Source organism: Tursiops truncatus, chromosome 4, assembly GCF_011762595.2.
Source record: "Tursiops truncatus isolate mTurTru1 chromosome 4, mTurTru1.mat.Y, whole genome shotgun sequence".
Taxonomy (NCBI): Eukaryota; Metazoa; Chordata; class Mammalia; order Artiodactyla; family Delphinidae; genus Tursiops; species Tursiops truncatus.
The window spans coordinates 33,259,941-33,286,543 of record NC_047037.1 but is presented as its reverse complement, the minus strand read 5'-3'; the positions used below and the strand labels follow the sequence as shown (position 1 = coordinate 33,286,543).

At 53.0% G+C, this 26,603-nt stretch overlaps 2 protein-coding genes across 2 annotated transcripts in view; both read left to right on the top strand.

The window, feature by feature from the left end:
* The first annotated feature begins 1,477 nt into the window (after positions 1 to 1,477).
* On the top strand, positions 1,478 to 18,558 carry TMEM108 (transmembrane protein 108). Its single transcript, XM_073803647.1, has 4 exons — positions 1,478 to 1,484; positions 3,039 to 4,472; positions 13,259 to 13,413; positions 18,222 to 18,558. Exons 1-4 carry the CDS (start codon positions 1,478 to 1,480, stop codon positions 18,342 to 18,344), a joined length of 1,719 nt encoding a protein of 572 aa, XP_073659748.1. The 3' UTR covers positions 18,345 to 18,558.
* Positions 18,559 to 22,221: 3,663 nt separating this feature from the next.
* The window catches only part of BFSP2 (beaded filament structural protein 2), a 70,785-nt gene continuing 66,403 nt past the window's right edge, over positions 22,222 to 26,603 (top strand). Inside the window, exon 1 of the mRNA XM_004321021.4 lies at positions 22,222 to 22,710. Coding sequence (XP_004321069.1) covers positions 22,222 to 22,710 — 489 coding nt within the window. The remainder of the gene's footprint in view (positions 22,711 to 26,603) is intronic.

Below are 26,603 nucleotides of genomic sequence, written 5' to 3'. Positions count from 1 at the left end.
CTCCTGGAGGCCAAGCTGCTCCTCTCCCACCCCCGGCCTGTCCCTGGGGTCCGTCAGATCCTCTCTGAAAGCTTTGCGCTGCCCCTGACGCTACTGCCAGAAGGCGGCAGTGTCCTTGGTCTTGGGCCTTGGATTGTATGGGACACATCTGTGCTCCACCCCAGAAATCCTCTGGGCTCTTAATTTTAACTCCAGCAGCCTCCAGCCAGGCACAGGTGTGAGCTGACAGCCCCCGCCCGGGGTGTCTCTGACTCAGCCACTTGGGCCTCGAGGAGGAGGCAGGAGGTGGGGTGGAGCAGTGCTGGGCCGTGGGAAGGAGAGCTGCTGGTGAGAGGCGCTCCTCTCACAGTTTGACATGCGTCTGCTCAGCTCCTCAGAGACCCCCAGTGGATCTGAGTTGCACGCTGATAAACTGCCCTGGGATTGACTTTCCCTGTTTCACTCATCTCATTCCCCCACCGCTGTCCACTACGGTCACTTCCCAAAATAAACCACCTGCACACGAGCCCCAGTGTCCGCCTCTCCTTTTTCAGGAATCGCTAAGGTATGACAGGTATATCAGTCTGGTCAGTCTGCCATACAAAGTCCCACAGGCTGCGGGGCTTAAACAACAAACAGAAAGTTTTCTCCTTCCAGTTCTGGAGACTGGAAGCCCAAGATCCAGGTGCCAGCAGGGTTGGAGTCCCCTGATGCCTCTCTTCTTGGGTTGCAGGTGGCCAACCTTTCATGTGTCCTGCCTGTGTACAGGCATTCCTGGCACCTCTGTGCCCTGAGCTCCTTTTCTTATAAGGATACCAGTCAGATTGGGTTAGGACCTACTCCGACGGCTTCATTTTGCCTTCATCAGCTCTTCAAAGGCCCTGTCTAACGTACAGTCCCATTCTGAGGTGCTAGGGTCAGGGCTTCAACATACGGATTTGAGGGGGATGTGTTCAACACTTACAGTTAACCAGGGTGCTTGTGAGCCAAACAGAGGCTTATAAGAGCATGTCCCTTAAAACCTCAGTAGTCACGACCACCAGCTCTAGGAGTAGATTGTCCCTGTGGTGCTAAAATGCCAGGAAGGAGCTGGAATAACCCTGAACCAGTCAGAGCACAAGCACGTTGTTCCGTCCTCTTCTCCTGCCTCACTGCTGGTGGGCGACCAGGAACGCCTGGGTGTTATATACCCCTTCTGCTACTGAGGGGCTTTGAACACGTTACTTAATCTCCCTCAGCCTCAACTTCCTGCCCCATCAAGTGGTTGTGAGGGTTAAATCGAGAGGGAAAGACGGGGCCAGAGCCGGTGCTCAGCGTTAAACAGATTTTAGGATTGACCCGGAGAAGGAGAAAACACTGTTGGTGTGTGGGCTAGACTATGAATGAAAGTTTAGAGAAACTAGGTCGCTTAGGGCAAAGTGTTGGTCCTGGAAATGTGGGTGCTGCCGTCTCTGCTCAGTCTGCAGTCCCTCAGCCTCCCCCACCCACTAAGTTAGACATGCAGGGTGAGGGGACACTGGTCCTCCCCTAGTTGGAGGAGGCCTCAGTGGTGATCCTTGTTTAAAGGAGTGTCAGGAGGTTTCCTCCTCCTCTCTGCTTCCAGAAACTCACCAGGGCCCCAGATGTCTCCTGTCAGCTTTGCTGACCACCCCAGGCTCCCAGGAATCACTGCCAGGGCCCCTGCTTTGACCATTCATCCTGCTGGAATCTGGTGGGGGAGGGAGGCGACAAGAGAGTTACCAGGCAGAGGCCCATCTCTACCATTGTCTGGGTGGCTAGCAGGGCTGAAGGAAGGGCATGCGAGTGACCAAGCAGGGGGCTCATATGAACAGGGCGAGTGCTCAGGACAGAATCAGGCCTTAGAGGTTTGTCAGGCGCTCCTCGGCAATACGGAGCAGCTCTTCCCAGCCTGTGTGTTGTACGGGGTGGTCAGTCTTCCCGTCTATAATCTGGATAGATCCTGTGTCTCACATTGATATGAGGTGTTATTTTTAAAGATAGGCATATGCTGTTGTGATTAATAAAATCCATGCATATTTAGAAGAGTTTTTAAATGTATAGGTTTTTGTCCTTGTGCATTTTTTCTCAGTGAACTAAAAGCATACACGCTCACCATCACGCAAAGTCCATGATTTCCTTCTAATGCTCAGAAGGGCTCCTCCTCCTCTAAAAGGCTGGACACCACCAGTGGTTTTCCACAGAGTTCAGCCTCATGAGCACATAGGACAAGCAGTTAACACGACAACAACCATACAACCAGCTGGCATTCATGGAATGCACTTCTCCTGCAGGCTCTGTGCTAAGTGCTTAATAGGCACCAGATCTGGTCACCCTCTGAACCCCTGTCCCCTCCTGCCTATCAGTCTCCGATGGCACTGAGACGTCTCTGCCTTGTTTTAGGATTGTTTGTGGATTTGTACGAGCTCACCCAGGGCCAGAGACTGCCATGTTCATTCTTGTGTCTCCAGGGTCAAGGAGGGGCTAGACCCTCCTTAATCGTTTGGTGGGTGGGCCTGAATGAACAGAGGTCTGTCGTTTGTGCCTTTGTCTAGTTCATAAGTGGAAGAGTCAGAAGAGGTGTGGCAGCTGGTCTGCTCTGCCCACCCAAGCCCCGCTCAGTGGCTCAAGGCAGCCCACACAGAGCTGCTGGTGTCCTTGTGGCTGCACTGGCCTTGACTGCTCCCTGGTGCAGAGGGCCAGCAGGCACTCAGAGGCCACAAGGCTTCTTCCATGCCCCTACCCCCAGCCTGTTGTGAGCAGCTGCCCTTGGGCGGAGGGTCATGGCATTTCAGAGCTGTTTGGGAAAGGATGGGCCTGGCTGGTTTAGCCAGCTCTGCTTCCCCTGTGGCTGGGTTCTCTCTGGGACAGGTGCTGGGTGGCACCCACCTGCTGAAGCTTCCCCACATCCCCATGGTCCTGTGTCTGATGGGTGTGGACCTCAGGGATACTCCCGATGTTTCCCTTGAGTTCCCAGGCGTTTCAGTTTCGTGGGTAAGGAAGGCCCAGGGCCAAGCTGCTCCTGGGCATTTCACCTCTCTGCTCTCTGTCTCCCTCGCAAGGCTTCCTCCTGACCTTGGCACTGACTGAAGCACTGGTATTTGCTGCCCAGGAACCATCTCCCAGGGAATCTCTTCAAGTCTTCCCCTCAGGCACCACCCCAGACACCATGGTGACAGCACCCCTCAGTTCTACCACACACTCCTCCGTGGTGGCTGCCCCCTCTTCCACGGTGGCACTGACCCCTCATCCCGACGGACCCTCCTCACAGGCTGCAGCTTCCATGGCAACGACAACGCCCCATCCAAGTGGTCACCCTCCTAAAAACGCCATCTCCACCATCATGGCGACGGCAACCACCCCCCATTCTGAAGGCCCCCTGTCCACAGGGCCACTTCCTGCTGCCGTGGCAACCACGTCCTCCCATTCAGAGGGCCACCCCCCGGGCCAGGCTGTGCCCACCATCCTGCTGACAAAGCCAAGGGATGCTACCAGCCGTCCCCTCACAGCCCCCTCCCAGGCTACCCCACGCAGGCCCCCCAGGCCCCCTGGCTCCTCCCGAAAGGCAGCCAGCAGTTCATCACACCCTGTCCTGCCTGCACCCAGCGGTCACTCCAGAAGGAAGGAAGGCCAGCGGGGACGAAATCAGAGCTCCACGCATCTGGGGCAGAAGCGGCCCCTGGGGAAGATATTTCAGATTTACAAAGGCAACTTCACAGGGTCTGTGGAGCCTGACCCCTCCACCGTCACCCCCAGGAACCCGATCTGGGGTTACTCCTTGTCTCCACAGCCCCAGATAGTGGCCGCAACCTCAGCGCCCAGCAGGACCTCGTGGGTACGACCCAACACGACCCTGGTGTCTGCGGAGGACAAGCCCGGCCTTAACAGAGCAGACCAGGGGGGTGGTCCCACCTTCACCAGCCAAGGAGGGGAGCCGGCCACCACAGCAGCCTCAGGCACCCCCGCCAGTCCACATCCTGCCCCAGTGCCTTCTCAGCACCCCCACGGTGACCCACAGGATGGCCCCAGCCACAGTGACTCCTGGCTTACTGTCACCCCTGCCACCAGCAGACCTCCATCTGCCAGCTCTGGGGTCTTCACGGCCACCATGGGGCCCATTCAGGCTGCCTTCGATGCCAGTGTCTCAGCCCCTTCCAAGGGGCTTCCTCAGGGAACATCCTCAGCCCCGCAGGCCCCGGCCCGCCCCCCCGGGGTTTCAGAAAGCACTGTTTCCCTAGCCAAGGAGGAAGCTGCGGCCACCCCTACGCCCACCATGACTGGCAGGGTGCCCAGTCCTCTCTCCACAGTGGTGTCCACAGCCACAGGAAACTTCCTCAACCGTCTGGTCCCTGCTGGGACCTGGAAGCCTGGAACAGCAGGGAACATCTCCCATGTGGCCGAAGGGGACAAACCCCAGCACAGAGCCACCATCTGCCTGAGCAAGATGGACATCGCCTGGGTGATCCTGGCCATCAGCGTGCCCATCTCCTCCTGCTGTAAGTGCCTCACCCTCTCCCTTCTCCCCCCACCCACCCACCCTAGAATCCCTTTGCCCCACACGTGGGCAGCCCCCACCAAGTGGGCTGCAAACTTCCCAGAATCCTGGGAAAGGAGGTAGTAGAACAAGAATCATGGATTATCCCCACATCTGGTCCTTGGCCGGTCAGGCCATGGCTCACATGCCCACTGATGGTAAATGCACAACTCCCAGGAGCTGTGGAGTCCAATCCGACTCTGCATGTGCAGAAAGAAACACCAAGCTGGGGAGGGGACATGGTTCCCCCAGGACCCCAGAGTTACTGAGCGGCAGGGCTGGGATGTGAGCTCCAAGCACCTGTCTTCCAGCCCAGGGCTCTTGTCGTGACACCACCCTGCCTGCTCTCTCCTGTAGCAACATGGCACCAATACACTGCAGGTTGAAAACTGGTGCTTCCAAACTTACAGGCTCTGAGTAGCAGAGCCCTCGCCTTCCTCCCCACCTCCCTTCCATCGCCCTTCCTGCTGTTCTTCTCCTCTCTCACCTCTTTTCCTCCCCCTCCTCTGTCTTCCCCTGAGAAAGAAGAAAAACTGAAGCTTTGATCTTGCGGGAGTTCTTGTAGCTAAATTGAGGCTTGAGAGTTACATGTGAATGTAGCAGTCCCTCCCCCGTGTTTGGTTTGTTCACGGGTGGTGTGAGCTGATGCTTTGTGGACCTTGTCGTTGTCTTTTGCTCTCACTGGTATGTGGGGAAGGGCTCCCCCACGCCACCAGCACCTCCTTGCTGCTGCCCATCACTCCTTTAATGAAGAGTCGAGGGGATTCCCCACTGACGGCTCCATAAAGAACCTGATGCAATCACTCAGGACCCAGGGTTTCCTTTACGTCTTCCCTGAGTATTCGATTCTCAGTTCTTAGCATTCCTCTGATGGCCCCACAGGAATCCTCACTGTACCCGCCACTCCCCAACCCACACGGCCATCATCCAGGCACCCCCTCAGCCCTTCCAGGGGTGAGAAACCCCCTGTGCTACCCACTCATCAGCCCCTTCTCCTGTGACCCCTTGGGTTGTTTCCAGCTCTCCTGGGGGCCTGAAATTCACCTCTTTGTAATTCCCACTCTTTGGTCCTAACCTGTGCGCTCTGAAACCATACATGAAACAAGTCCATCCACCAACCCCTGAGATACGTGAAATGGCTCTCAAGGGCAGGTTTTCCTTTTCCAAGCTGCTTATCCCTGTTCCATCCAGTCTCTTCATAGGGCCGCCTGGCCCTGGCCCTGGCCCTGCCCCAATCTGCCCCTCTGACAGCCTCCAGTTTACGCCTGCTTCCCCAGAGGGAGCACAGCGTTGCACATGCCCTGCTGTGACAAAGGAGAGCAGGTGGCAGTTGCTCTCTTCTGGACACTTTGGTCACATCCGGGCATCCTGTCCTGCATCAGCTCCGTTGATTGTAATGCTTCGCGTCACACCATGGGCTCAGCCCAATCTCAAGGGGAACGAAGCCCCAGAAGCTTTCCACAGAGGAGGCTGTTAAGCCAGGTCTCCCAGCCTTTCCTGTTGTGGGTCGATCAAACGTCAGCACAGGAGGTGTGTGCCTTTAACATTAAGCTGATGTCTGCTTGGCACTGTACTCTGGCAAGATCCTCTTTAATCTGGAGTCTGGACTCTTTCCAGGAGCCACATCTCTCCCAGCTCCCTGTCTCCTTCTAGTTGATAAGCAAAACAAACTTTCCATGTCAGGGGTAGGCGGCCTACATCTGCTCAAGGCCCCAGTGCAGGAGAAGTGAAAATGTTTGCAGGTTGCATATTTCATTCTTTCATTAAGCAGCTGTATTGTCACTCATGGAAGCACAGAGGTATTCATAAAACTGTAATTGCCCACGTCTAAAACAGAAGAATGATAATGAGAAAATGTAGCGCTGTTAGCCAATAAATTATTAATAATGGTCATATTTGAGAAGTAATCACATTAGAGACAGATTTCTAATTTTCCATTCTTTCCATGTGTCTAGAGGCTCTAGTTTACAAAGGGAGTTCCCATTATTTTGAATCATTCATCCTTAAAACAGACTAACCAGAGGAATAAAACAAAACAGAAAAAGCAAACATACCATACAGGTGGGGAGTAAATCATCAAGTGAAGTGACTTGCCCAGGGTCCCAGTCACACATGAGTCAGCCCAGATCTGGTGGTGGAATCCGTTTGACTCAGCACAGCATTTCCTGAGCGCCCGCTGTGTGCCAAGCACCGTTCCAGCACTAGGGACCTGGAGGTGGCTGCTGTGGCTCCCCACACCCCCGGCTGCCAGAGCCCTCTCCCCACCTGCACCCCCACGGGCCACACCCACCTGCGTTTGCAGCTCTAAAAAGACTTCTCCAGCCCTTTTGCTATGTCTGAGGTTGAGATTAGATCAGGTTTTACTGCAAAGTGGAAAACCCATGGGCTGCCTAAACCATGCATAGTAACATCAGCCAAGACAGGAGCAAGGACACAGCCTGGAACTGCACCGTGAGAATGCTTCTGGCCCTGACAGGAGCCTTCAGCTGCGGGGATAGAGCATATTACTTCATAAAGGAAGATTGCCCCTAGGAACTGCAGCCCCCGCTTCCTTTGGTGTCTGTCTTGCATTTCCACCATCCTCAGGCCACAAGGTTCCAGCCTAGCTGCCTCCACAGACAGCTCCCTGTCCTGTGGGACCATCATTGACCCTGTGAAGGTACTGATGAGAGGGGCATTGAGAAAGGAGACATTTGTCCAGCTTGAGAACACTGTGCTCTTTGGAAGCACAGATGAGTAACTAGCCAGGCTGCTTTCATAGCCTGGCGCCGCTCGAGTCATCAGGCAAGCAGACGTCTTCCAGGGCTAAGGGCCCTTGTATTTCAGACCTTCCCAGAAGCTACATTTATCCTAAAGCAAACTCTCCAGCCCTCAAAGAAGGGTCTCCTTTGCTAGTTTTGCCAGATATTTCAGGCGATCTGTACTGGTAGCACAGTGCATGCATAGATTTCCTCATCTGGCTTTTCAGAGTAGCCCTGGCCCTGGTCCTTCTTTTCTGCATTCAGCAGAAGCCAGGCTTCAGAGGCCGGGGCTGCCAGGCAGGCTGGCAAGTCCCCAGTTTCTGGTGGAAGCAGAGGGTGATCACAGCAAGCCTCAGGCCTGCCCAAGAAGGGGTGTCACCACTTCCACCTGTCCTTCCAGATCGTGACCCCCGCACAGCGGCTGGATGTATACTGTGCCAGGTCTGAGAAATGCTTTGTCTCCTGAGCCACGCTGGAGACAGCCACACACAGTTTCAGATGTGCTGAGAACCGAAATTGATTGGATCCAGGCCACATTTGGCTGGGTCCCGGGAGCCGTGTGGCTCCTGAGCTGGTCTCTGCTGCCACCATCAGGACACACAGCCCACCACCTCCTACTGGAAGCCTCGGCCTGAAGGGGTCCCCGCTCTCAGCTGTCAGTGCTCTGGGTTTTCATCAGGAGGTCAGTTGTGTGGCTCTACCAGGTTCCCTGGCCTGTCCTGCACATGCCACATCCATTCTTGAGAATGTCGTCATTCAGCCTCCTTGAAAGAGATGGGGGTTATATGGGGTAAAAGCAGGAAGCGAGGCCAGCTACGCATGTTGTTCGTCATCAGTCCAAGTTGAGCTGTCCAAAGCAGAGTAGCGCCTCTCGCTGACCCTGGACCTGTGAGCGTCCACGTGCACCTTGCCCAGAGCAGGTTGGCTTCCTTCCAGATGCACAGTAAATGCCGTTGGACCATCAGCACAGTACTCAGAGATAACACATCCTTGTGCCCATATGGCTCTTGGCTATATTACCAGTTGTTCTGTGAATGTTACTGAAAGCTGAATGTATCTGTGTACCTTTTACTCACAGACCCCAATGACTTTGTAGTTATTATATTAAAAAACCTGGGTCCGAAGTGCTTTTCCAGTAAAAAGAATAGAAGAGACTAGAACAGGAAGGAAGTTTGACAAGGAGGTTGTCTCCTTGGGGCTTATGAGCCAATTGAAGGAAGTGGGGAAGCCTTTGGACAAGGCAGGCTTGTCTGGGGGTGTCCCCGAGGTTGGACCAGAGTGCCGTGGCCGCACTCTCACAGCTGTTCCCTGTGCTTCCTGACCAGCGTCCCCTGCAGGAACCTCCTGGAGCTTCCTCAGGCACATCCCTACCCACCAGGCCGGGAAGTCAATGAGCCCCCAAAACTGCTTTCCCCAGGCCCATGGCCTCTGTCCAGCCTGGTCTCCTTCTACATCCTGAGGCCTCCCCTGGCCTCCTCCCCAACCTCCAAAGCGGGGAAATGACTGTCCACAGCTGGGCTGGCACCACTGGACTAATCCCCCTTGAGGGTCTCTGGTTTCTCATCTCCCTAATGAGGGGCCAAACTGAGATGTCAGAGCTCCCTGCCCTCTCTCACTTTCCTAACTTTAAACCCATGTGAATCACTTGAGAGGGAGCCTGGTGTGATAGGAAGCCTCGGCTTGGGAATCAGACACACCTGGACGTAACCCCAGCTCTCCAACTCGTCACCTGTGGGACTTGGACAGGTTAAGCCTTGGGCCAGTGTTTTCTCACCTGTGCAAATAGGACTAGCGTCCGCTGTGTTAATTCAGGGCCTTCAGGAGGCAGATACCAAAACAGAATTAGGCCTGCAAGAGATTTACTGGGGAAACACCTGTGCAGTCTTAAGGAAGGGGCTGGAGGAGGCAGGGAGAGCCTCAGACCGCAGTGCAGGTATGGCACCTGAGGAAGGAGAAGGGGCCAGAGGGATGGGAAGGAAGAGGCTCCCCAGCAGTGCAGTGCAGTCCTAAGGAAGTTTCTGCCAGGTGAGGGTAGTCCTCAGGCTGTTAGGGGAGTCTCCTGTCCTGCAGGAACAGGCCTGCATAATCAGCCACGGCTGGGAGCAGCCCGGGAAGCGTGGCCTCGGCACACACGTGGTGGTGAGTCCAGGGGCCGGTGGCCGGAGCAGTCCCTCGGCTGTGCCCCTGCAGTAAGAAAGCTGAGCAGGCACTCCCAGGGCTGCAGCAGCCTCCCCAAAGGCTTGCTACGTACAGCAGAGCGGATGCATCTGAGGTCCTATCACAGCATCTGCCACGGAGAGGTGCCGGATGAGGGCAGTGGTCAGAGAATGATCATATTCATCTTGTTGTCAGGATTTGCCACGCATTCTCCAGCAGGCCATGGAGAGCACTTTCATCAGGTATTTGAAAAGCAACCTCAGGGTCCTGTACGCTCTCATTTCCATTTCCCATCGCACAACAGGTCCCATCCCTAAAATGAGGCCCCTCCCAGAAACGTCAACACAGTACCTGGGCTCCATCTTCACATCAGCAACCCTCCTCCTTCCCGTCATGCATCTGACAAGCTACAGCTGATTCCCCACTGACATGCCTGGGAAGCCGAGAGAGCTTGCTTCACCCTCACTCCAGTTTCAAAACTGTAGGAAATAGGGATCTCACTGACCTCCTTGAGAGTCTTGACAGCTGCTCCCTTTGGAGAAGCAGAGCAGTTGAAGCTTTCAGTGGCATGGGAGAGGGGTGGCTCACGCCCTGTGTGTGCACGGAGCTGTGCGGTTTACGCAGTGCTTCCACCTGCCTCAGGCACGCCCCATCCAGTGCTCAGGATGAGCTAGGACAATGACCATCAACGTCAGCGTGGCAGAGACCTGGGTTCAAGCTCCAGTAATTAGCTGGGTAACCAGGATCAATTCTGTGAACCTCCGTGAACTGCAGTTGCCTCTTCTGTGAATGGGAAGAGTGCCAGCACCTTCCTCAGGCAGCTATCTTGTGGGTTAAGTCAGACTGTAGAGCACCTGGGAATAGAGTAGAGATTCCATAAGTCTGATTGTACTTTTCTTTCTGGGATGAAAGTTCAGACCCCAAAATAATGAAAGCGCTAAGCCACAGTTGGAGGCCTGGCCTTGAACCACCCAACAGTCGTGCAGTGCAGTTTTTCTTTCAGGATGTCTCTTCAGGGATGATGCTGAGAGAACAAGAAGGAAACTCTTATTAATTAAGCACCAGGCAGGGCGCTCAGCATTTTGCATTCGTGATCTCTAACTCTCCTTACATCCTGGTGGAGTCCATAGTGATCAGCGTGATGAAGTGACACCTAGTGTAACTCACAGCAGAGTCAGACTTGAACCCAGGTCTTTTGGACTCCAAGCCGGTGCTCTCCCTGCAGCTGGGCTGACTTCTGGCATGTAAGCGAAATGGTGTTTGAGAGGCACCAGGAACTCCCTGATAGACATGTAATCAGACCGGGGGCACTAACAACATGGGAGGGGGAGAAAGCTAGGGACAGAACTCCCCATTCTGACCCCCAGCCCTTCCCGCTGGTCCTGCATCCTAAACAGGCCCAGGCCCCGGAGCAGGGGCAGTGTGGGCTCAAAGGGCACTGGACTGGGGCTCAGAGGACCTGGATTCTACAACCTGCGCCCACCTGGGTTAGCAAGGGGGTTCATGAAGCCTAGCCCTCTCCCTGTGGCTTAGGTTTGCCCAGCTTGAATCCCCCTGGGCTGCTTCACCATCCCAGTCCTGGAGCAGGGTGAAAAGTAGTGACCCTGAAGAATAAAGACTCCAGAAAAGGAGAGAGGGGACCTGGGGCCTCGCCCCAGTCCCACCACTCTCTGTGACCTGTGGCAAGTCAGCTGGCTGCTTTGGACCAGTCTTCTCATCTGTAGAACAAGGAGGTGAGCCCTAATCTAGCAGATTTTCAGGCTGACTCTGCAGCCTCCCTCCTCACCCCTTCCTCCTTCAGCCAGTTGAAGAAAGGGCTCTTTGGAAGGAAGGGAGGAAACCCACAAAGCTTGAAGGAATCTCTGCCAGCCGGTCTAAAATTTCTTTTTGCTCAAATATTCAGAAATCGCCTTTCTATTTTTAAAACTTTTTGTGGGGACCTGGAAAAATGGTAACCAAAGTAGAAGTCTTTTTGATCAAAGCAGATTGGCTAGAATGGAAATTTGCCCAGTCTCTTGACTTTGCCTGGAAGCCTTTTCAGGTTGAGATACCAGCAAGGCCAACAGCAGGGAAGAGCTACAGAATTCCCCAGTCAGCCCGCAGGGCTCTCAGTTCTGGGCCCTGAGGTCTCAGCCTGTGTGGATGCCAGCTTTTGCCTCTTCCCCACACCCTGGCGTACACAGGCCCCCAAAGCCAGCCAAGCCTTCGGGCTGCGGTAGACAGAGATAGCCTACACTGCCCCCCGATGGCCATTGCCACCACAGTACCAGCCTTTGTGGGCCGCTCAGCATGGGCCCCCCCCCACTCCCCAATGCCGATGATGGGCACCGCCAGGTTGTTGGATACAGCCCTGCCCAGCCCTGGCCGAGAGTTTCACCCACCCTGTGGGCTCTGGTGATGGGAGCCTGGGCAGGAGGTGCCCAGTCTTCATTTACCGGCTTCTCCCCAAGAAGGCTCCTGTCATCCTGGTCATTGCATCAGCTGTTCCCCTGTGTGACCCTGGACAGGCCACCCCACCCTCCGACCTCGGAAGCCTTCCCTGTCAGCATGTCCAAGCCACTCTGTTCATACCTGGTTCATCAGCAACATCCAAACGTGCTGCTTCCTCCCGGGGCCCCCGAGTCTCCGAGACTGAACAGTGTGGCACATCGAGCTGTGTGGAGGCGCATGAGGCCCGCCTGTGCAGTGCGGACTCCACATCAGCGTTTGGCTTGTCTTTGTGAGGCAGAATCGTCGATGGTTGAGAGCATGGACTTGGGAGTCCAGATGTCTGGGTTTGCTCTTGGGCAAGTCACTTCACCTCTCTGAGTCTCCGTTTTCCTTTCTGTAAAATGGGGACCTCATGGAGTTACGTAGAGGATTAAATGAATTACTGTTTCTAAAGTGCTTGGAGCCTCCTGCACATAAATGCTATAAGACTGTTAGCAGCTATTTGTTTTTGACGATGATGATGAGGCCAGAGCAGCTGTTTTATCAGGGTCCAAGACCTCTGCCCAGAGATTTGCTCTGTGAACCTCTGCCCTCTGTGGAAGTCAAGGCTTATTTTGTAAAATTTCCTGGGCTCTTCCCGTCTCTCTGCCGTGCTCTCACTCTGACTGAGAACGCTCCTTATCAGTCCCATGGTGCAACGTGGTGCACGCATGCCATTCCCTGCAGCCAAGCTCCGGGGAGCCCTCCCAGCGAGAGAGCAAGGCCTTTCCTTGGAGCAAACTCACTGGGTGGCACTGCAGCATGCACAAGTATCCAAAATTGCATCCACGCCTCTTGCCCCTGAGCCTATGGAGGCAGCCTCTGAGCATCGCTCTGGCCTCACCTCCCACCTCACTCTCCCACACCCACCCCACTCCAGCCATGCGACTCTTTCCTCACACACAGGCAGCTTGTCCCCACCTCAGGCCCTTTGCACGTGCTGTTCCCTCCACCTGGGACACACTGCCCCTGTTCCACCCATGGCCAGCTTCTTCCCCAATTCCAGTCTCAGCTGTAAGGTCACTGCTCAGGCAAGCCTTTCACGATGGAGCCTCTCCCCCAGCTACCCCCTGCTGTCTCTCTCACTTTGCCACGTTTTCTTTTCTTTGAACAGTTGTCTTGTATATTGTTTGACCCCCGTGCACCCCTCCATCCACATGCTAGGCGGGAAGCTTATGAAAGCAGGGCAGTCTTGTCTTTCTCTTCTCACCCTCTCTCCCCAGCACCCTGCACAAAGCAGGTGCTCAGCATTTATAGATATTTGTTGAGCAGATGAACAAACGAATCAACGAGCAGGGCAAGTGGCTGGATGTGTAACCGTCATGGCCTGCCTGGCCCTGCTTGCCACCCTCCCGCTCTCTAACACGGACTCTCTCAACAGCCGTCTTGCTGACCGTGTGCTGCCTGCGGAAGAAGAAGAAGCCGGCCAACCCCGAGAACAGCCTGAGCTACTGGAACAACGCCATCACCATGGACTACTTCAGCAAGCACGCCGTGGAGCTTCCCAGGGAGATCCAGTCCCTTGAAACCTCTGAGGTAACGAGCCCCAAACCAGGGGCTGCCCTGGGGAGGGCTGCCGCTGTGGGAAGAGCACAGGCTCCAAAGAGAGCAGAGAAGCTGCCTGCCTGTTAGTGGCTCACTCCTCCGAGCAGCGTGGCCCCAGAGGCTGTGAGCCCGCCCAGCCCTGCCAAGTGGGCATCTGCATTAGCGAGAATCCCCGGGGGCCTTCTGCTCACGTTGAAGTTTGAGAAGAATGGTTCTTGGGACTTGGGGTTTCTGGGAACAAGTCAACGACTGTTCACTGAGGATCACTGGGGGCAGGCACTCTCTGGGGACTGTGAAGGTGAAAGCTTGCTCTCAAGGGGCCCAGGATCCAAGATTTTGGGTGAGGTACAAACCCCGACATCATTCAAAGCAAACTAGGGGGGCTACAGGGAGAGGTACAGAGCTGTGGAACCCAGTGGAGAAAAGCTTCACAGTGCAGGTGCTGGAAGGGTGAGTATTTGCCTGAATCCCCCGGCCGGCCAGTGAGAGAGCTGCACTTTGACCCAGGTCTCTCTGACTGAAGACCTCTTTCCACTCCCACCGGAAGACAGGGCAGAGGCCAGGGTGCGGCTGGAAAGGTAGATGGATTAGGCACGGCCTTGGGTGGGGTTGAATGGAGTTTGTGCTTTCGTCTTGGGCAGCGGAGGGTCATTGAAAGTTTTGCGCTTTTTGTGAACTAGTTGTAGAAAGATTGTGCTGATGGTCTGGTAAGGGCACGTCGTCAGTGAAGGTATAAGGAGGAAAGGAAGGGTAGTTTAGTGGATGGATGAATGGATGAGAGGACAGACAGACACACAAAAAATAAGTAGGTCACCTGGGATACAGTTGAGATGGCCCTGGAGAAGGATGGCAGACGTCTGAGTAAAGGCAGGGGTAGCTGAGAGCTTCTGGAGGAACCGTCCCCTCTCATCCCTCCAGCAGCCAGATGAGCATTTATAAACAGGCATGTGATCACATCACTCCTGTGCTCAGAACCCTTCAGTAGCTTCCCATTGCTGGTGAGTTAAAGTTCAAAGTCTGCTCAGGGCCTGCCAGGTGGACCAGTCCCCGCCCAACTATCCAGCCTCATGTGACGCCCTCTCCCTCTTGTTTGCTAAGCTCTGGCCGCATTGCATTTCTTTTCATTCCCTTACAGCACCAAGTTACATCCCACTCCAGGGCTGTGCATGAGCTGTTCCCTCTCCTGGCATGTCTTCTGTCCCTCCCTGGCACCCCCTTCGCTGTTCACCTCAGTGACTCCTACCCACCACTCAGGGCCCAGCCCAACCGTCACTTCCTCAGAGAGGCCTTCCCTGTCTCCAGGCTGGGTTCACTCTCCTGTCATATGGTCTCAGCTCCTGTGCTTTTCCATCGTGGCACTTATCAGGGTTGTCATTGTGCAGCTACTGGTCTGACATTATAGGTAGAATGTCCTTCCCCCACTGGAATAACCAGTTATCCCCACATTGCTGATGCCAAGGGCCATTCTGGGCACTCATTCTACTCCATCTACCAGCAGCATCGGCACAGTCGGTCGTTTCCTCCTCAAAATGTTTCTCCGCTGGCATCTGGGCCCCATCCCGTCCTGCTCTCCCCACCCACCCGCAGCTCCTCCTCAGTCTCCGTCGTTGGCCCCTGTCTTGCCCCGACCTCCAGTCACGGGAGGGCGCACGCTCAGTGCTCCCACACTGCTTCTCTTCTCTTTCCTCTCAGCTCCATGCCTTTAAATCCCATTCCTCACTGTGACTACCAAGTTCTGCCCTAGCCTGGCCGTCTCCCCTGAGCTCCAGACCCGTGTGCCCAGCTACAGGCATCTCCCAGCCAACAGCCCGAGACTGAACTCTCGGCTTCTCCCTCCTGCCCCGACGCCCAGAAGGCCCCCTGCTGTTTCTCATTATTAGATGGCACCGCGGCCGCCTTCTCCTCTCGCACATCCCACCTCGCGTCTGTCTGCGGCCCTGCTGGTTCTTCCTCCACGTGAGCAGGGCTCACCACTTGCACTGCGACCCCTCGTCCAGGCTGCCATCATCCCTCGAATCGTGGATTGCTGCCATCGCTCTGCAAACAGCTCTCCCCGCTACTAGCTACCCACCACGGTCTGTCCTAAACAGAGCAGCCAGATGATCTTTCCAAGGCAGGACCTCCCGTCAGCCACGGCTCCCACGCTTCACAGGGGCCCTGTTCACACTTTGGACAGAATCCAGATTCCTCTTAGCAGGCGTTTCTCGGGCTGGCCCTGCCCCACCTCCTCCCCCTCTGCCAGAGAGCACATGCCCCAGCCCAAGAGTGAGCTCGTGCTGGCACCTGAAATGCTCTTCTCCTGACTGCCTCCACCCCTCACTTCCTCCAGGCCTCTGCCGCAATGCCACCTCCTCAGGGAGGCCTTCCCTGACTGCTCTCCCCATCCCTGTTTTGAGCACTTCTCACTGCCTGGCATTGCACCCTTCTCTCTCTGTTGACTGGTGTGCATCCATCTCACCTACTACGACATAAGCTGCCTGAGGGCAGGAGGGTCGTTTGCTCTGTTCACTGCCCTATACCCAGCTCCACGAACAGTGCCCAGCACATGGTAGGTACTCTGTAAATGGTTGTCACATGAGTGAACTTTACTCACGATTTACCCATGACCCAGCCCAAAGCCTGACACACAGTGGACGCTCAGTAAGAAGCTTTAGCTGAAGGGCAAACAGGGACAGGCCTCACAACGGCGTTGACCTTTAGTGTGGCCAGGGTGCAATTTGGTGGCAGAAGTGTTCCTGAGAACTGTTACAGTGAGTGAAAAAATAGGTAACTTGGACAGGGGGCTGGCCCACTTTGAGCGTGGGCCATGCACCCTGGATCCTAAACTCCTCATATGCTCTTTACAAATTGGTAAATGAAAACCAAAGCTAGAGGACGGTGCCGGTGAGTGTACTGTCACAAGTACCCTGCTTGCAGAGGCCGCAGTCAGGACCCCAGGGTCAGGAGGCTGCAGCGGCACCAGCGGCAGGAAGCTCTGCCAGCTTTAGAGTGGGTTTCTCACCCTCCCCTCCCAGCCAGCCCCCTCCCCTCGTTCTGCTGTATTCTCAGTAACAGCAGCTGTCCCCTCCCTGGGTACAGAGGCCCTGCCGCCCACCCACAGAGCGACCACAGTCACAGGACCATGAGCTCACTGCCGGGCTGCCAGTGTTGGAGGCTGCCAAGTGCTTTGCCTAAGCAAGTTTCCCCGGTGCCCTGCTCCCCTTCTGGGCTGATGAAAGCCACAAAACAGAATCTGGGCTGTATGGGCAGAGCTGTGATGCCCAGAGGCGCCTGGAAACTTTTCCATGCTTTCTCTTCTTTTTCCCTCCCCTCCTTCTGTTTTCTTCTTTCCTGCCTTAGTTATTTTCTACATAACTTTCTCTTTTCTACGCAGAGTAACTTCTCCCACGTGGTTCACCCTTGAATGCTTGCGTTGTGAGAACTGTAAAGCCGCAAGCCAGATCTCAGGCTCCAAAATTCCTGTCCGCAGCTCAACCCCAAAGCCCAGTGGAGAAAGAGGATTTCTGTCCCCTCCCTGACATGCTGCCCTGTTCTCCTTACTTAGACGGCTGGTCCCACATCCACCCTTTGGATGGGCGCACAGCTGATTCCAGACAGTGAAGGAAATTCTTGTCTTCTGAAAAGACATTTACAACAAATGACCTTTCTTCCTGTCTCTCCTTATTACCCATAAAGTAATACGTACTTGTCAAAAATAACATGTTTTGTTTAAAAATAAACTTCAGAGTATTAATCGTGGCTTCTTAAAACAAAGCCATTTCTAAGCTGGTCTGGCCTAAACCGGTTACATCTAGGCCTGCTGCTGAGTCTTTGCCCTGAAATAGCCTGCAGGCTCTGAGGCTTCAGTTGTGTAGAATTGGAACAAACTATGGCTTTTTTCTCTACATTAACACCTGGGCCTGAGTCTGAGAACAGCCATTTTGTGGCCCCCAAGTGCTTGCAGTCCTTGGTAGCTGCAGCCAAAGCCATTCAGATGACCCGAGCAGATTGTCTGTTTCTAGGCTTTTCCACTCCTGAGGCTGTGTAGGCGACTGAATTTTTCACTCACCACCTATTGTGCAGTCACACAGAGATTCAGATCCCTTCAGCTCAGCACATCTAGTGCTACAAGAAATGGGCCGAGAATTCTGACCAGGCTATGGGAGGATTCGGGAGGGTAGAATTAGCCTTGGAGGCTCTGACAGGTGGGTGGCAGGAGAAGAAGGAGGTGGGCAAGCACAGGGTGCGTTCAGGAAAGAAAAGTGGCGAGGCCTCCCAGAGGTCTGTGAGAAAGAGGCAGGAAGGAGAGTCTGGGGCCCAAGTGGCAGCCTGAGGTGGAGGTGATTCAGGAAGCAGGAAGTCTTCTTTGGAAGCTGCTATAAAAGTCTGAAAAAAGAGCAGAAAGGGCTCTGTACCCCAGCATCAGCAGGGAGGATGGTGAAAAATGGTTGTGGTGGGGAGTGAAATAGGTGAAGGGGATTAAGAGGAACAAACCTCCAGTTATCTAATAAATAAGCCTCAGGGATGGAACGTACACCATGAGGAATATGGTCGATAATATTGTAATTACTTTGTATGAGGACACACGGTTATTAGACTTATCGTGGTGACCATTTCATAATGTGTGTAAATGTCAAATCACTATGTAGTATACCTGAAACTCACATAATATTGTTATGTTGACTATATTTCAATAACTTTTTTAATGTTTACCAAGCACGCCCAAGGGGAAGTAAACGTCCCCGTGGGTACGTTTCTTTAAGAATGGCCACCTGATAACCCCCACCCAGCTCATGCCATCTGCTCCCTCTGTCCCCCAGGACCAGCTCTCGGAGCCCCGCTCCCCAGCCAACGGTGACTACAGAGACACCGGGATGGTCCTCGTTAACCCCTTCTGCCAAGAAACTCTGTTTGTGGGAAACGATCAAGTGTCGGAAATCTAACTGCAGCAGCCCTCGCTTTGCCAGTCCCTACCTTTCGGCTCTAAATTATCAATATACAAATATATATTATAAATATAATCTTTGTGTAACCCTGACTTGATGAGAAACATTTTCAGCTTTTTTTTCCTAAGAATTGTCAACATCTTTTTTATAAGTGTGGTTTAAAAAAAAAAAACTTGACAGAACAATCCGTGGCTTTATAAAATAAAGGTATTTATAAGCAAAGCAGTTGCATTGATTGCTTCTCTTCATAACTGTCCTTGAGCATGTAGGGGGTCCCAGCAGCCCCAGGCAGGTGAGGGGAGAGACCGACTTGTACAAGTTAATGTTAAAACGGCCAAGTGCACGGCCTCTGAGGCTTCTTAAAGCTCTGGTTCCTCTCGATTCAATGTGAGGGACCCATTTCCGCCCCCTCCTCCAGCGACGGAGCTGGGCCGCCACCTAGAGGGACACCGGCGGACAAGGAAGAGGGAGCACCTCATCCTCCCGGGTGCCCGGAGCCTCGCGACGGCACAGTTGGGATTTGGACGCAAGCAGGAGCTGGAGATCGCGGAGGCATCCTCAGGCCACGCCCCCTGACAGCCCACACAGGGAGCGTCCAGGCAGGACTGCTTTCCCGGGCGACAGAAGGCTCCCCTCCAAGCACATCCCTGCATCCTCCCACCAACCACAAATGCATTAGACAGCGTGCCTTCTCTGGAGAGGGTTTGGATGCGGATCCCAGCCCCGGAGCTTCAGAACGCTTGCTCTTCTCCAAGGATCCAACGTTTTGGGGTTCACCTTCGTTTTCTCAAAAGACCATCACATCACACCGCTGAGGAACGTGTTTGTGGAAGAAACCTTGGTGTGTGGAGTTGTAATTTTCTAAACCTTCCTCCCAGGATCTTAAAATAACGATTGCCAAAGCAGATGGCTCGGGAGGAAGATGTCATTGTATTCTTGTTCAGCCCTGCAGGCCTGCCTGGGGGTCACGGGGACGTCTCCCCTCACTGCTCTTTCCATCGGTGGTCACCTGCTGCCCCGTGGGCCCACGGCCAACAGGGGTCGGACCCCCAGAGATGTGAGAGGGGCTTCCAGAGATGGCTGCTTCTCCATTTTATCCCTACTGTATAGTGGCTGGGAGAGAAGATAACTGCTTTGACCTTCCTTTCTCTAAAAGAAAAATAGTTTGATAGTATATTTTGAATATAGATGTTCTTATAGTCAGATTGGGACCTGAACTTGAATGTTGAGTCATATGTTCGTGTTATTGCTGTGGTCTCTTTATCATAACTTTTTCCTTTCTTCCTACATTTTCCTTTAAAAAAAAAAAAAAAGATGGCCTTCAAAAGTGTGTGTTCTCAATGTCCTGTGAACCTACTTAACATGAGTTTGGTGATTGTCTGTCTTCAAAGACTCTTCAGCCCACAAAGAAGCAGGTTATGTGTTGCTCTGAGATTCATTTCCCAGCGTGTTGCTGTCTGATCTTTCAACCTTATCATAATATTTCTGTCAGTGATTGCATTTAAAATATCAATGTGTGTGTGTATACAGAGAAAGAAATCTGTTTGAAAAGTAAAATTTATATATAATATATGTAATCAGAGATACATATGTTATATATACATATGTGGGATGTATGACTTATTTTTCCTTATCCACAGAATTCAGCTACCATGTATATATAAATAAACTTATTTTATTAGCCAGAGGATTAAGTTGCTAATACATTTTGCATTCTTTTCATTTTTAAATAACTTTTAAGTCTTCCTTCAGTACCAACACTACCTGTCCATCTGTATTTTTTAATCTGTTTTAACAGTAAGTTGGATTTTTATCAGAGTGATGAGCTAATAGCCATTTATCATTTGATAAAAAATTCTTTAGAAACATGTTTGGGATTTCTCCTCCCAAAAGTCATTTGTCTTCAGGTCTTTGGAGACACTGGTGTCAAGACACACCCTCCTCCCCTTCCCTGGGCTCAGGACTGTATTGTAAATATCTTTGGTCAGAGAAATCTGAAGTTAACCTCGCCACTGAGTGTCACCATTCTGTAGAGTAACAGTGCCTAAACACGGCACCTTTGTAAACAATGTAATTAGTGGCTTGAGCTCTTCATTTAGCCTTGGATGATGCATCCTAGAATTCCTGCAGCTCCTGGGACCCATCAGCATCACCTGTTTTAAGAGGATGTTATTATAACACAGACTAATGGGCGCCACGGGCCTTCGGGGTGCACCAGAGGTGGTGTTCTCAGCGAGAAAGCCACATCTAAATAAACAAGGGGCACTGCCAGCCTTTACTTGATCAAGTTGGTTCCTTAATCTGATAATCATATAACCAACATTGATATTTATAAAGTACCTTCCATGTCATTTCAAACAGAAAAAGTAGAAGGAAGAAAGAAAAAGGGAGGAGCACATAGAATATTCCAGAATATTTAACTCTGCCTGTGTGACATTGGGAGGTACCCTGTTTTCTGGGTTTAGGGAGACAGAGGGGGTCCTAGATAAGTCACTAGACTAGGAGTCAGAAGAGGCCTTCTCATCCCAGCTCTGCCACCTCCTGGACAGGGGACCTTGGGTGAGTCACAGCAGCTCTCAGGTTGTCATCACACAAGGGAGAATAGGTGATCATAGGACATGTGAAGATGCTTCTGGAGTTGTGCACTGTGCAGCCCAAATGTCAGTGCATGTCAACCCTGAACCTACCTCCTAAGGTCGAATTGAGAACTCAGTGAAGTAAAGCATGGAAATCTGCCCAGCACTGGATGGATTCAGCTGACCCCTTCCCCTTCTCTCCTCAAGGTACATTCCCACATTACAGGATCTGGGGTAAATATCCAGCTCTGGGTTTTGGATACTTCATTTCTCTAGGGTTAAACTTAAATGCAGTGGGTTTTAGTCCATTTTGTTATCCTGGGGGCTGCAAGATCCTTTCTGGATACTGAGGGCATGAGTTAAAGTCTAGAGGGTGTCATCCAATCCTAACTTGGAGCACCCTTAAAGATCTTACCAGAAAACCTCTTTGTTTTTATTTACTAGTTTTCTGGCAGTTGGGGAAACAGAGGTGTGGGGAACATCTGGAGCACAGTAGGTGGCTGACATGTGTGGGACCTGAATTTGCCCACGGTCCCTTGTCTAGTGCATGAGAGAGTTAAGAGCCCAGGCCAGTGCATGGAAAATAAGGTCCAGAGAGGTGAAGCAGTGTGGCCAAGGTCAAGCAGCTGATGAATACAGTGCGGGGGGGAGGGGGCAGGAAGGTGCCAGCGAGGGACCTGAAGCTGCTGCCGGGACTGAGGGAGGGGGCGTGAAGGAAGCAACAGGCTTACTTTGTTTCTCTGGAGTCCCTGGGGCTGCCTCCCACCAAGGCTGGTTCACAGCCATCTGCAGGCACACCTCCACAGTCACACACGCAACACAGATAAGGCTGGAGATCCCTGACATCAGCCCTGGAACACCTGGAGACAGTCCTGGCTCAGCCACTCGCTGCACTTGTGATCTAAGGTCTCTGAGCCTCAGTTTACTTATCTGTGAAGTGGGGCTGCTGGGTGCCTGCCTTGCCCTCTCAGGTAGCGAAATACACAAGCCCAGATGAGCCACCTTCACAGCCTGCACTGATCCAGCCTCCCCACTACCCGCAGAAAAATCTAGGAGGACATGTACACAGCCTGCACATGACCCTGCGGAGAACGCCTGAGGGCCTCTCTGCACACAGCCCTGGGGGGCCGTTTCCCTTTCAGCTTGGTGAATGGTGGAAACTCATGGAAAACAGCAGACAAAGCAGCCCTGGCACAGGGAAGCTGCCAGAGAGGCCAAGTCACGGGGACGCTGGGGCTGGAAACCAAAAGCCACTGGGCTCTGCAAACCCACCAGGCACAGCAGAGGCAGAAGGGGCGATGAGCACAAGGCGAGTGGTGGTGGAAGCGCCCGCGGGGGCCAGCTCCAGCATGCCGCTTCAGCGGCACAAGGCACCCTTCAGGGGAGCACAGTCATCATCCTCCCTGGATAGCCTCCCAGCCTCCAGGACTATTGCCGTGGGTGGTCTTGCCCGAACACCCAGGGTCTATGTAGGGATGACACCCAGTGGGTGCACAGGTGGTCTGGGTGCCCGCGTGACCCGCCGGGCCCTGGGCATCAGCAGCGTCTTCCTGCAGGGCCTGCGGAGCTCAGGCCTGGCCACGGCACCCGCTCCAGGCCTGGAGAGGGACCTCAGTGCCGTCGAGGACCTGGGGGGTTGCCTGGTGGAATACATGGCCAAGGTGCACGCCCTTGAGAAAATCAGCCAGGAGTTGGAGGCACAGCTGCGGATGCACCTGGACAGCAAGGCCACGCGCTCGGAGAGCTGCAGTGCCCTCCGGGCCTCATGGACCAGCAGCTGCCAGCAGGTGAGTGCCTGGGAGAGGATGCTGACAGCTGCCTGCTGCACCTCTGGAGGGTCATTATCAGAGAGCAAGGGTGCCGAGGCAGGGGGCAGGGAAGTGAGTGGTCTGAGGCCAGAGAGACTGACCCTAACCCCTTACGCTTCCATGCTAAAACCGTTAATGACGATAACAAGAATAACAGGGCCCACAATTTACTGAGGTGTACTCGGGGCCAAGCCCACGCCAGGCCCTGTGCAGGCACTATCTCCTCTAGGGTTCAAAGCAATGCTGTGCAGAGGCTCATTCACTGATTGCAATCTTAGATGAAAAAACTGAGGCGCAAAGAAGTTATGTGCCCAAAATCACACAGCCAGTCGGGAGATGGAGCTGAGATTTGAACCTGAATTTTTCCAGGTCCAAAGCTTGCATTTGTCCCATCAGCCTGGGCTGACTCTGTAACCTTTGTGTTAAGAACGGGTTTTTACAGCCATCGTCAAATGGAATACCACTGAATGGATGTGGCATTAAAAACAATAGCTATTTGTAGTTTTTTAAGGAACCTCCGTACTGATCTCCATAGTGGCTGTACCAATTCACATTCCCACCAGCAGTGCAAGAGTGTTCCCTTTTCTCCACACCCTCTCCAGCATTTACTGTTTCTAGATCTTTTGATGATGGCCATTCTGACTGGTGTGAGATCAGCTGGGTGCTTTGTGACCGCCTGGAGGGGTGGGATAGGGAGGGTAGGAGGGAGGGAGACGCCAAGAGGGAAGAGATATGGGAACATATGTATATGTATAACTGATTCACTTTGTTATAAAGCAGAAACTAACACACCATTGTAAAGCAATTATACTCCAATAAAGATGTAAAACAAACAAACAAAAAAAAAAAACAATAGCTAAATGGAGGTGTGTTCCTGTATCCATTTATACAGGGCTGTCCCGTAGAAATCTGAGCCATGCAGGTAATTGACAAGTTTACTACCCACAGTAATAAAAGTAAAAAAAAAAACAGGTGAGGTTAATATTACTATATATTATTTAACTCAAAATATTTTAAATGTTATTTCAACATGTAATCAATATAAAAATATTAATGAGCTCGTTTACATTCAAAGAGAACTTCTGCAATGATGGAAATGTCCTATATACTCACTGTCTAGTCTGGTAGCCACCAGCCACCTCTGGCTATTGAGCACTTGACCTGTGGCTAATGAGACTGAGGAGTTAACATTTTTCTTTCATTTTCATTCATTTAAATTTAAATAGCCACATGTGGCCAGTGGCTACCTTATTGGCCAGGGCAGGGCACAGAGGTTTCCTCTCTGTCCCTTACTTGGTCAGGACCTGCTCTCCAGGGTGCTAAGCTCATCTGTCACATCTGCCTGCAGCCTGTGGTTCTGACGCTGGGACCGCAGCCAGCTTTGTACAGCTCACCTGTCTCTTTGTGGGTGGCTGGCTTCTCTCCTCCCCCGCTCCCACAAATGCTGGCCTTGGCATCCCTCTGAGCTAAATCAGCCTCTAGCCCAGCCAGGAACTGCCAGCTCAGACCCTTCGCACCCTGGGGCACCCAGCACGCAGCCCACGGGGGGAGCTCACGGACCTTCATTTGTGTGTGGCTGGGTGATGCTGGGCACACAGACTCAGGGGCTCCCCACTTGCCCCTCCTGCCTCCCACTTCACCCCAGGATGCTTCTCCGCCACCACCAGCTGGTGCCTAGCTGACAGCACAGTACGCATGACACCCAACACTGTCCTCTTGGCTTTTCCCCAGAGCTGCTGTTCTGCTTGCATCCATCTATGCTGTGAGGAGAACCATCTTAGAGCAGTCCGGGGCCTTAAAGCTGGCAAATCTCAGACAGCCATTCCTCCAGGATTCTCTCCAACAGTGCTGATTCCAAATATTTGTATCCTGTAAACCACCAGAACGCCCCTATTCCAATATTTCGATATTGGAATATTCCAATATTTCAGCATTTGCCAGACAATTTCTTGCACTCAGATGTCACACTGACTTTTCACAAGAGGTCAGGCATCCCACTTTCTAGGTCAAAATGTATGACCACAAAACCTAGTCCATACTCAACAGAGACTGACTTGGTCTGGCTCCAGAGGTTTGGGCAACTTACCCAACTTCTTTGAGCCTCAGTTTCCTTATCTGTAAAATGGGTATAATAACGCTGTGGGTATTCCAGCAAGTCCATATAGATAAATAAGTTGCATAGGTCCTGCCTGCAGGTAGGCTACAGATTAGAGAGGTGCACAGTGAGAGCAGTACAGGCACAGTGCTGTGGGCTGGATGCCAAGACAGTCAGCCCCCGAATGGGGGTCATTTTCCTTTCAGGTGACTCTAAGTGAGATTCTAGGTATGAATACAGAGTTCTCTTTTTCCTCTTTTATAAAACATGGACTTGAAGATACAGTTAGAACAACCTATAAAGTGGAGTTATTTCTGTATCACACAGCCCAGTCCTCCAGCCATGTTTAGCTCTGTTCCATCAAAGAGAAAAGAAAATTCTACATATCTGAGATAGACACACGATTTCTTTTCTGTTGCTGTTGCAAAACGGACCCACATTTGGCTCTAAGATGGCTTTGCTGATACCTGCTCTCCAACCCGTATTCTCCACCCCATCACCAGAATGCTCGTTTGGACATGCGCGATTTGACTGCATTATGTCCCTGCCCCAAACCCTCTGGGCTCCTCCTAACCAACAGGACACAATCCACAGCCCGGGGCTCAGTCCACAAGGCCCTTCGGAAGCCACCTCCATCCTAGCCACACTACCCACCTGGGAGGCCGTGAACACACCACATGCCCTCGACCTGGCTACTCCTCTGAGCTGCTTTCCTGCTCCTTCTGTGATCGCTTGGCAGCCTGCACATACATCCACTGCGGCAGCTACCATGTTGTCCTGTGTCATTTGCGTGTCTAGACCCTCACAGTCCAGGATCACTTAGACAAATAGAAAGGGCACAAGCTGGGGGTCAGGGGAACCTGCATTTGGCTGTTTGTTGGCTCTGCTACCTACTAGCTGGGTGGCTTTGCATCAGTTACTTAACTTCTCTGAACTTGTTTCCTCATTTGCAATTTGGGGATCACTTTATATGCTACACGGGGCTGTTAGGGGGTTAACTGAATGTAATGTATTTAGTAAAATCAGTGACTAACAGCCTAGAAATACATTCCTGGCACTACGGATACCTAGAGCCACGTACACAATCGATGCTCAATGATGAGCGGGACCTCCCTTCAAATCCTGGTTCTGCCACTCACATGGACCACCCGCTCATCTGCTCCATGTCTCCCTTTCCCCGTCTTTGAAATGGACGAACACCTCACCAGTAGAATGGGCCGCTATGAGCATGAAATGAAATAAGATGTGAAAAGGGGCTGTGCACGTGCAGTGTGGCATCCTCAGTCAGAGCACTTGCCCCCGGGGGCTGGGCCTCTGGCCAAGGGCTTGCTGTTGGAGCCATGGCTCCCTTCAGGGCCTTATTAGCAGGACTCCTTCCCCCCCACCACCAACAGTGTCCTCTCGTCACCCAAGAACCTGGGGAGACAGCTCCCTCCTAAGCCCTCTCTGTCCCCAAATGGTAGGCCCAACTTCTGGGCACTGAGAAACAACACCCTTCCCACTGAGGGGCAGGCCCCACTGCCTCCCTGCCCTGGAAGGACCCAACACCCCCCCAGGCCCTCTCCCCGTTCCCGGCCTAGAGCTCAGCCCCCCGCACCTCCACAGCCCATTTATTTCTGGAAGGGCCGCCTCCTCCTCACGGAGTCTCAGAGGCAGCCACACGTGCTGGCGGTTGCTGGGATCCAGAAGCCGAAAACTCTTGTTCCTCTGCCCTCACTTGGACTTCTTGGCCTGGAGCTTCCTGCCCATCTTTCCAAACACCTGCCCCCGCATTCCT